Source organism: Trichechus manatus, unplaced genomic scaffold (genome assembly GCF_000243295.1).
Source record: "Trichechus manatus latirostris isolate Lorelei unplaced genomic scaffold, TriManLat1.0 scaffold00081, whole genome shotgun sequence".
NCBI classification, from domain to species: domain Eukaryota; kingdom Metazoa; phylum Chordata; class Mammalia; order Sirenia; family Trichechidae; genus Trichechus; species Trichechus manatus.
Genome location: NW_004444017.1, coordinates 864,892 through 875,832, shown reverse-complemented (window position 1 = coordinate 875,832; position 10,941 = coordinate 864,892). Strand labels below are relative to the sequence as shown.

The window sequence follows — 10,941 nt, the reverse complement described above, 5'->3', positions numbered from 1 at the left end:
ATCTTTGTTGTGGAGGGACGGCGTGGTGCTTCTGCCTAGACCGCCATCTTGCCGGAGTCTCCCAAGGGGGTTGTTTTTGATCCGTGTGGTAGGCCGTACATAGTTACTTATCTTTCGCCGATCCAGGGTTGCTTCTCACTGGTTCTGGGTGGCCATGTAGACTTTCTGGCTCAGGGTCTTTCCCAGTGCAGAAAATGTGCCTCCCGAGCACTGCTGTTTGCCTGCCTCACTGCTCACCCCCAAGCTGGTCAGGCCTGAAGGGCTCGGGCTCTCACTGGGTCAGGACTGGCAACTCCTCGCTGCTTCTGAACCGTCTCTTCCTCCCCCAGTCACTCAGTCCGGTTCCTCAACTCTGGCTTTGTTGTTCAGGGCTCCCGGATTGCCATAAATAATCAATTCACTTGTTTTTTTGGGTCTTTGTTGTATGAGGGTCCACCGGAAGCATCTGACTACTCTGCCAACTTAGCCTCGCCCCTTCCTTTCTTATTTTTGTCTTTTCTGTGTCTTTTATTTTTATTTGTTTTATAATCTGTATTTGCTGATTTTGCTGTCTGAAGTCTTAATGAGTCTAAATCTGTTTTTTGTTGTTTCTGCTGACTTTCATTCATGAAGGATTATTTTCTTGTTTAGTCTTTGAGTGAACTATTTGATCTAAATTAGTAAAAAAGCTTGTTGGCATTTATTGAGAATGATTTGCTGTGAAGAGGATTTGCATTTGTTTACACCACTGAGGTGAGACGACATTAGCCTTGCATGCAAGAGTGTTGGATTCAGTTTCCCACCTTGCAGTCCCATGCAGCAGGCCTCACTCATACTCCACTTCCCAGTCCCCCCAGCTGATGGTGCTCATATCATGGCAACTTCTATCTTCCTCGTGTTACCGTTTAGTGCTCCATTTAGTTCTTCTGTAGTAGAATGGCCCTTTAGAGTATCTAATCTGCCTTTCTCTTGGAAATACAGGCTCCAAAGCATTTTTGAAATGAAGAGAGAGAAAAAGAGAGAAAAGCAAAGTAATGCAATTACAGTACTGAACAGCTGGGCAATGGAGATAAAGTGGAGTAAACTCAAGATGGTCCTACCACCCTAATACAACTCCTGAGTTGGGAACATAAACTCAGAGTCAGAATTAATGAAATACAGTGATAGGGAAAAGCCTAAGACAGTTTAACATCATCATTTAAGTTTCATTAGGGAAACCGTTTTTTAGAAAACATTTGAATACCAGTGTGTCTTAGTTTGTTAGTACTGCTGTAAGGGAAGTACAAGTAGGTGGCTTTAATGAACAGAAACTTGTTTTCGCACAGTTTAAGAGACTAAAAGTCTGAATTCAGGACACGGGCTTTAGGGCAAGGCTCTCTCTCCACTCTGGAGAAAAATCGTCTCAGCTTCTCTAGCCCCTGCTTTCCTGAGTTTCTTGGTGATTTCCACATGGCATCTATCAAACACCCCATCCCTTTTTGTGTGCTTGCTTGTCTCTGTGTCTGATCTGCTCCTTTCATCACTCAGAAGTGATTAGGTTTAGGACACACCTACACTGGAATGGATGGAAACCCTGGTGGTGTAGTGGTTAAGAGCTACGGCTGCTAACCAAAAGGTTGGCAGTTGGAATCCACCAGGCACTCCTTGGAAACCCTATGGGGCAGTTCTCCTGTGTCCTGTAGGGTCGTTATGAGTTAGAATCAACTCAAAGGCAGCGGGTTTTTTTTTACACTGCTGTGACCCATTAATATAAAGAAGAAAATCCTATTTTTAAATGGGATTACATCCATGGGTATCCAGACCCAATATCCATTGCCATCAAGTTGATTCTGACTCATAGCAACTCTATAAGACAGAGTAGAACTACCCCATAGGGTTTTCAAGGGTGTAATCTTTTTTTTTTTTTAATTAATGTAATTAAATGAAGTTTACATTTCAAGTTAGTCTCCCACGCAGAATTTTTTTTTTTAAACATACATTGTTATGAGACCCCAACCGCTCATTTTGTGACAGCACACTCCTCCCCTCCGCCCCTGATTCCCCATGAACATTCAACCAGCTCCTAACTCTCTCTGCCTTCCCCTCTCACCTCTGGACAGAAGCCGCCTCAAGGGTGTAATCTTTATGGAAGCAGACTGCTACATCTTTCTCTCACAGAGCAGCTGGTGAGTTCAAACCACTGACCTTTTGGTTAGCAGCCAAGTGCTTTAACCACTGCACCACCAGGGCTGCTTTCCACAGGTGTAGGGGTTAGGATTCCAACACATATTTTGGGGGAGAGGGGGACACAATTTAAGTCATAACACTGAGCCTTTATGGAATATTGGTTCATTTTACTTGTTATCTGTTCTTTGAAAATTTATGTGAAAAACTACCCAAGGAAATCTTTTGCTAAAATACTGATAGTGCAGTTAATATTCTTTTACATGTGATTTAATTTGTATTCCTTATATGTATTTTTTGAATGTTACTGTCCCTTCTCTTACTACCACAGGACAAGGAGTAGATGAGCCTCTTTCAGAAACTGGGTTTAAACAAGCAGCAGCTGCTGGCCTATTCCTCAATAATGTGAAGTTTACGCACGTCTTCTCCAGTGACCTCACGAGGACAAAACAGGTACATGTAGAGTTCAGGATTAAGGCTACTGGGTCAGAGATCTGTACAATTGTGTAACCTTGGAAAATCTGCCACCTAAGACTGTAGGGAATTAAATCACACAGAGACACCATCACCCTTGATTCTTCCCCCCGTACAGAACTTGTTTCTCTTCGCTTCACTTTCTTAGTTTATTTTGGTAATTTTCAAATTAGAGTAGCTTTGAAAAAATGTCTAAGAAGAATACAAACAAGATTTCATGGGTGAGAGCCAGCAGAAACAATAGATAGGAAACTTCAGATATTGGAATTACCAGATACATTAAAAAACAACTATGTTAACATATAAAAGAATTAAAAGATATGTTTGAAAGATCTTAAGGGGACAGAATGTTATAAAAATGACCCCAGAGATTTAAGGAAAAGAAAAAAAAATAGGACCAAATCAGCTTCTAAAAGTATAAAGTATAATGTTGAAATTAAAAATTCAGTGGATGAGGACTTTTGCATCTAACCACAAGGAAGTAACAGGGTTGAGACTTAGCCTCCCCCATAAAACTAGAAAACAGGACAGTAGATAAGAAACAAGTGTTTTCAGACATTGAGCTTCAGGCAACGTGGGACCATGTCCATGAATGAAGGGCTGAATGAAGGGAAACAAACAAGTTGAGCCCTAAGATTCTCCTGGTTTTCTGTCTGAAGCAATTTCCAAAGTGTGGAAAACCCGTTGCCGTCGAGTCGATTCCGACTCACAGTGACCCTATAAGACAGAGCAGAGCTGCCCCATAGGGTTTCCAGGGAGCCGCTGGTGGATTCAAACTGCTGACCTTTTGGTTAGCAGCCAAACACTTAACCACTGTGCCACCAGGGCCCCCCAGAGTGTGGAGGCAGAATCTGAACAGAGCCCGGTGGTCTCAGTGAGTTGCAGAGACAGAGCTTGGTATTTGGGGAAGCCAGGATTTCTAAAATTTGTGGGGCAGAATACGGGAAGAAGGAGCTACCCAGGCAAGGAGTGTCAAAATGTGCATAGGGGGCCCCCTTGAATAGTTGGGATATTAATCTGCAGGTGTATAGGTTGAAACTACATGAAGCCAGGTAAAAGGATGACTTCTGAGGGGAGAACAGTTACTGAGGAGCTGTAAGCTGACAATTCCTAGAGTCTCACAGTCAAAGTAGAGAGATTTCGGTGAGTACACTGAGTGTACAGTAGGAACTCCAGAGGGATCACACCTTAGTAGTGAGGCTAAAATAGCCTTAAGAAAGGCTAGTCTAGACCTGTCCTCAAAAAGGTTAAAAATAAGCCTCAAAAAGGTCAAACAAATCTGTGAGTACTCTGAACTTTTGGTCAGAACGGTGATGACTTTTATTAGAAAAGAAACAGCTGTGTTTTGATTTTCAGACCATGCATGGGATTTTGGAGAAAAGTATGTTTTGCAAAGATATGACAGTAAAGTATGATTCAAGACTTCGAGAAAGGGTAAGCAATTTATTCACAGATTGCTGTTGATCATAAATTGTCAATAAGCCACCTCATTTTTAATACATGGTTAAAAATTAACTGTTCCTGCTAGGGATTTGGAACCAGTGAACCTGTGTTAAGAATTTACTATGTGACAGTCATTGTACACACTCTTGTACATAGTACCTTATTATTTAGTTATTAATATTATATATGTGTTATAGAAGCAAGAGATACTGGTGAGAACTTAACACAGTACAGAGTTTAAAAAGTGAAACGTTCCTTCCTTACCTCCCAATCCTGCTCCCCCGGCTTAAGCTTAAATAGATTTTCTTATGACCTACAAGCTGGTAAGCGCCCTGGCTGGCCAACTCTGCAATTTCTTCTGTTGTTAGTCGCTTTTGACTCGGTTCTGAGTACAACTGCTCCATAGTCTTTCCAAGGCTATGACCTTTCAGAAGCAGATCACCAGGCTTGTCTTCCTAGGCAACTCTGGGTGGGTTCGACCTGCCACCCTTTCAGCTAGTAGTCAAGCGTTTAATTGTGTGCACCACACAGTGACTCCTAATGTCTTCTATACCCTGGTGGAAATGTAACAAATGTAGAGCTTCAGCATCAGTGCTGCTTGGGAAGGCTCAGTCTTTGCCTGAGGACCAGTGCTAAAATATTGCTTCACAAAAATGCTGTCAGCTCAGTGGAATGCTGAATGGGACCTTTTATCACATAATAGAAGGAGGCATTTTCTTATGCTGTGCTCTCTTCAGCACCAGTTTCATCCTCTCCCTTGACTTAATTTACTGGGCTGATGATTTCCAAATACAGTAAAACCTGCCGAAGGTGGAACCTGTGTAAGACAGAAACCTGTCGGAGAAGATAAACTCAAATATTTTCCACTAATAGAGAGTAATAGAAAAGTGGTAAAACTGCACCCTGTCAAAAGTGGAAAACTTTCGAGATCAAGAGAAACAAGACAGTGGTGTCGCGTTCCAGCTCTTACAGGTTTGACTATTTATTTTTAGGTTGAATCTCTTACATGAGCTTGACTCTCACATGTCGGACTGCCTACTGTTTGTTTGTTTGCCCCATAGCTGTTTCCAGCTCAGTGGAACTCACTCTTTTTCTCTGACCTGCTCTGCCTTACATATTTACTCAAACCATTCATTCATGTCTCTCACGTCTTATCACCGTCTTGCCAGTTCTCCCTCTTAGTAGTTCTTGAATCCATTGATTGATTTCTCTCCAAACCCACTGCCGTCCTCCTATTGCAGACCAGTGTCGTCTTTCATCTAGGTTACTGTAACAGGGATTCTCCTGTTTTCGGTCGAGTGTGCTATCTTCCAGCATAATCTACACATTGCAGTCAGAATAATCTTTTGAAAATTTGATTACTATGGTTCTATGTAGAACAGTTCAGTAGTTGTCTTTTACTCAGAGAGGTTGTCCAGACTCTTTAACCTGGCCGTGTGATCCGTTTGATGCGCAGCCTGCCTCCTCCCTCTTTCCCTCACCCCCAGTGCTCCAGCCTTAAAGGCAATAGCAAGCACTTATGGGGTGGTCACCACATGCCGCCACTGCCATTCGCTGCAGGTGTACTCATCTTCACAACAGCCCGATGAGGAGGGGGCTCGTTTTACAGATGCACAAGCCAAGGTGCGCAGAGGTTAGGTCCATGCCCAGGGTAACCAAGCAAGTAATGGCAGAGCCGAGATTCGAATCAGGGTATCCGACCCTAGAGCCCATCCTCTGGACCACTGATGATAGACCTCTTACGCATCTTCTCTGAGTTGCCCAAATACCCTTTGCTGTCTCCTCGCTGAGCTTGTGAGTCTGTCGTCCACTCTGCTTGGAATACTTGCTCCCCAAACCTGACCAACTTCTACTTGCCTTTCAGGCCTTGGCCTTCTGTGATTCCCCAAGTCCAGAATAGACCTCTCTCCTGTGCTTCTGTGTCCTGTGTCTCCTTCCATCACGGCACTCTTTCACTATTGCTCAGTGGTTAGTATCCCACCCCTTGTCTCAGCGCAAGTGGGGAGCTCTGTGTGACTCTCTTCCCTTCACCGCTCCGGCCTCATCACCTAACATGTATTCAAAGTGGCATTCAGAATATTTGTCTAGTAAATGAGTGTTTTCATTCTTGTGAAAACAAAGCAAGTGATGGTTTTTAATGTCCCTCTTTGTAACGAGGTTGCTCCAGATGAAGATAGAAGAATTTGGGCTTGAGGGTCGGAAAAGTGATTGGCTTTATAGCACAATGTGCATATATTCTTATTTAAAGTTTATTACATTTTAAATTATTAAAAATGTTCATATAGTCTTATTAAAAACTTAAATTGTAAATAATTAAAAAAATAATATTTTACTGTTAGATTTTTATCTAATTAGAATAGAATTATTTTTGGCAAGCCATAAATAATTTGTCTGTTTAAATATTTTATTATGCAAGAGATCAATTACATGGTACAAAATTAAAAGTGACAACAACTTAAAAAAAAGTTAAAATTTCTACCACCCACAGATAAACATTAACATTTTGGCATGCGTATTCCTAACTTTTATATCTGTCTGTCTATATCTATCTGTAGGTTTGCATATGTATTTTTTAAAAATAGAGTCCTATTATATGCACTGTTTTTAAACCAGCTTTTCCAACTTACTATGTACTGTTTTCAGTGCCCATAAATACAGGTCAATATGATGACATAATTAATAATTTCTATATTATTCCAGTATATGGATGTCACATAGTTTTTTTAAGCAAGCTACTACTGATGGAAGGAGCCCTGGTGGCACAATGGTTAAAGTGGCTGACTGCTAACCCAAAGGTCGGCAGTTAGAACCCACCAGCTGCTTGTGGGAAAAGACCTGGCTATCTGCTCCCATAAGGATTATAGCCTAGGAAACCCTATGGGGCAGTTCTACTCTGTCCTATAAGGCTGCTAAGAGTTAGAAGAACTCGACAGCACACAACAATAACAACGACTGGTGGACATATAGATTGTGACTGTTTTTTTTCCCTCTGGTGTGTAAATAATGCTAAAATAAACATTTGTACTTCATTCTTTGTATATTTATATAATAAAATCCTAGAAATGGAATTGCTGAGTGCATACTTTTTGAGAGTATTATACATACTGCTCAATTGCCTTTCAGAAAGTGTCAGTTTATACTCCCGTGCGTGATCTAGGGGGAAGTTTGTTTTCTCACACCAACGCCAGAGAGTAGTCTTTTTGATCTTCCCCCTTAATAATTTAAAAATGGTACCATTTTAGTTTTCACATTACTGATTCCTATGAGCTAGAAGATTTCCCCATGTTTCTTGGCCATTTGTATTCCTTTTGTGATTTGTGTGTCCTTTGTTAGGGCCCCATCTCACCTTGTACTTAAGTTAGCTTGAGTGAGTTGTTCCATATAGGCCACTGTGACATAGTGTACAACTAAAAATTTCAACTGCACTTTCTAGGGTACATGGCACTGTACTCAGTATAGTCCCAGTGTCGGTTCAGAGGAGTTATAATAAAGTAAGCGGGAGGACACGAAGCTTTGTTCCAAATTTGCCATATCCATGTGTTTAGTTTGCAAATTCACTGGAGGCAATTTTATGTATTGAACCATTGCAGAAATACGGGGTTGCAGAAGGCAGGGCGCTGGCTGAGCTAAGGGCATTGGCCAAAGCAGCTGGAGAGGAAGTTCCCACATTCACACCACCCGGAGGAGAGACATTAGACCAGGTATGTAGCACAGGTAGAAGTTGCCATGTTGTAAACTTGCCAGTATCATAAAATAGGTGAAATTTAACTCATTTTATCAATTAGATGTTTCTAAATTTTAGATGAGCAGTTTGATAGTTGCTTGGTTCATAAAACAACTCTGCGTGATATGATACATATTGATACGATCACTTAATCAATGACTGTATTATTCCAGTATACAGATATTGCATAGTTTTTTTTATCCTAGCTTGTTTACTCTAAGGAAGCAGTCATTACTGATAATGGATTTAAGGAATCGTGTTATTAGATGGTGGTTGCTATTGAGTCGACTCCAATTCATGGCGACCCCATGTGTTTCAGAGTAGAACTGTGCTCCATAGGGTTTTCAATGGCTGATTTTTCAGAAGTAAGAGTGCTGGGCACCTCTGGGTGTACTTACACCTTTCTGTTAGCAGCTGAGCATGTTAACCGTTGCATATGAAGCAGTAACTTTAGCTGTAGTAGTGGTAGTCCTAGGCTGTAATCTTTATTGAAGCAGACTGCCACATACTTGTCCTGCAGTGCACTGGTGGGTTTGAACCGTTGACTTTCAGGTTAGCAGTCGAGTGATGCAGTTCTACTCTGTCCTGTACGGTCTCTATGAGTCAGAATCGGGTTTAGTAGCAGTAAAATAAGTGTGGTGCTGTTGAAGGAGAGTGATAGGTAAAATTATTCAAGAGGTGAAATCTTCACCCTCTACTGCCTCTTCAGTTCTGTTAATGTTGCATTTCTTTGGCGTGTTTTGCTTTTGAATTGCATTTTTGATAATCCCCCCACCCCCTAGTCTTGGTTTTCATAATTTTCTTGTAAAGACCTAATATTGCTTGATTGAGGGAAAGATTATTTTTGTTGTAACTGAACTGAAGTGCCAGAGGAAGTTTACTGATTAGCACTGTTTTGTAAGTTTCCATATACTTGTGGATTTCCCTAACTAGACTATGAGTGCTTTGAAGTCGGGAATCAGGAATTGTATCTTATTCATCATTGTCCACAGTCTACTTTCATAGTCCCCAGCATATGGTGGGCACTTACTAATGTCTTTGGAACCACTGAATAAATGAGTAGAAAGATAGGCTAAGATTCATCTGCTTATGTAGTACTTCTGTGGACATATTAGAAAAAATCAAATCAGTTATGTTTTACATTTATGTTTTAAGGCAGTCATTTATGTCGCTCTGTCTGAGAACTTTCACTTTGTATTTCTCTCCTTGTAGGTGAAAATGCGTGGAAAAGACTTTTTTGAATTTCTCTGTCAACTGATCCTGAAAGAAGCAGATCAAAAAGAACAGTTTTCTCAAGGAGTACCAGGCCGCTTGCTGGAAACTTCCCTGGCAGAAATATTTCCTTTAGGAAAAAACTGTGGATCTGAATTTAATTCACATGACGGTACCACAGGATTAGTAGCCAGTGTCTTAGTTGTGAGCCATGGAGCTTATATGAGAAGCCTGTTCAGTTATTTTCTGACTGACCTTAAGTGTTCCCTACCAGCAACTCTGAGCAAATCCGAACTTATGTTAGTCAGCCCCAATACAGGAATGAGTCTCTTTATCATAAATTTTGAGGAGGGAAAAGAAGTTAAACCAACAATTCAGTGCATTTGCATGAACCTACAGGATCATCTAAATGGAATGACTGAAACCCGCTAAGTTTAATTCTACAGCAGAATTTAACAGTTTTGAGCCTCTGAGAGAGCGCCTTTGGCTTTATTTCCACCCCCTGCTAGTGCTGATTTGCAAATGGTTAAAAAGCTTTCTATTATAGCAAGTTATAATGTTCAGATGGAACCATAGCCACATAAAACACTAATGGAAAACCGTTTAGAATTGACTTATTTTGTGTGAGTACAGTTGGCATTTTCCAGAGTAATCGTACCACCCTGCTAAGTTACATTTCTGGATTGTAAATGGCTGAAGGAACTCAGTATTGCAAGACAGAAGATTAATAACCATGTCTGTAAAGTCTAGCCTGTTGTATTGGCTCTTGGTAAGGTACTGTATATTTTTTATTATCTCATCAAGTGCTCGGAAGAAGGAACTGTTTACTCTGTAATTTCTTCTTCAAATTTATAGTGACAATACGTTCTTCATATTTATAGTGACAATACGTTATATATTTAAAAAATTCTGTCCTTTAAATGAAAAATTCTTACATCATAAGCTTATGTAAAATAAAATGACACTAAAATATTTTATATAAAAATCAACCATTGGAATTTTTTTATGCTAGAAGGATTGAAATGTGGATGAATTTGCAGATTATGATTACAGAATGGTCTGGTGAGGAACAGAAATGAAGGTATCATTTGATTAAAAAAAAAAAAAAAAAGGACTCTCTGAGTAGGACTTTTACGTAAAAGTGCAACTCTTCAAAATGGTACCAAAAGTATTCCGTCTGACAGATGACAAATCAGTGGAAGCTAGGCAAGGCCCCACTCGCCCCATTTCTTTTTGACTAAGAAAAAAGAAATCTGTCCACTTGCTTCGTATCTAACCTGTGGGCTGAAGAAGGCTCTAAAGAAAGTAAGCAGTTAATAATAACCCTGCACAGTAACTTCAAAAACAAAAGAGGACCCACAGTTGAAAAAAGTGGTACACGTTATTTTGTGGCAGGTCGGATTACCTCTTCTTGCCACCAGATGGCACTGGAGGAAAACGATTTTGGTTAATTTTGTAGCTAAGATCCGTCCTTCAAACATCTTTATCTAAATAAAGAAAATGTTTTACATGTGGTTTGCTTTTAAGTTATGTTGACAAATACTGTGAGTCTCAACTTGTAAGAGGATGAATACTAAATTGTCAGTGAAGGCAAAAATTGCTTACAGTCAAAATTTACTTTGAACCTCATTTAAATCACGTACAAAGTTCAGTATTGTTCTGGTTTTCAATGTGTCTGATATTGCCTGTATTTTCTGCTGGTATTGGGACAGAGCTTGGGGTTGAGCAACAGAAGTAAATGAAAACTTAAAAAAATAAAATAAAATAAGTATTCACACTTCCACCATCCAGAAATAATAATTAACATTTTGTTATATTTGCTTTCCTTCTTTTAATAAATAAAACATTAAGATGTAAGTAAAGTCTCCCTTCAACCAGTCCTCAAAGTCCCTTTCCTGTCTTGTACTCTGACAAGGCAATGACTTTGTGTATGCTTTCATCCATTT

General features: G+C 40.2%; 1 protein-coding gene across 2 annotated transcripts in view; it reads left to right on the top strand.

Annotated features, from left to right (window-relative positions):
- The window catches only part of TIGAR (TP53 induced glycolysis regulatory phosphatase), a 64,377-nt gene extending 54,270 nt beyond the window's left edge, over positions 1-10,107 (top strand). The window contains exons 3-6 of one of the 2 annotated variants that reach the window (XM_023735666.1): positions 2,474-2,595; positions 3,973-4,050; positions 7,650-7,760; positions 8,996-10,107. In XM_023735666.1, the coding sequence (XP_023591434.1) occupies positions 2,474-2,595; positions 3,973-4,050; positions 7,650-7,760; positions 8,996-9,427 (743 nt within the window). In that variant the 3' untranslated portion in view covers positions 9,428-10,107. The remainder of the gene's footprint in view (positions 1-2,473; positions 2,596-3,972; positions 4,051-7,649; positions 7,761-8,995) is intronic. The other variant, XM_023735667.1, reaches the window with a different exon arrangement.
- Positions 10,108-10,941: the final 834 nt, after the last annotated feature.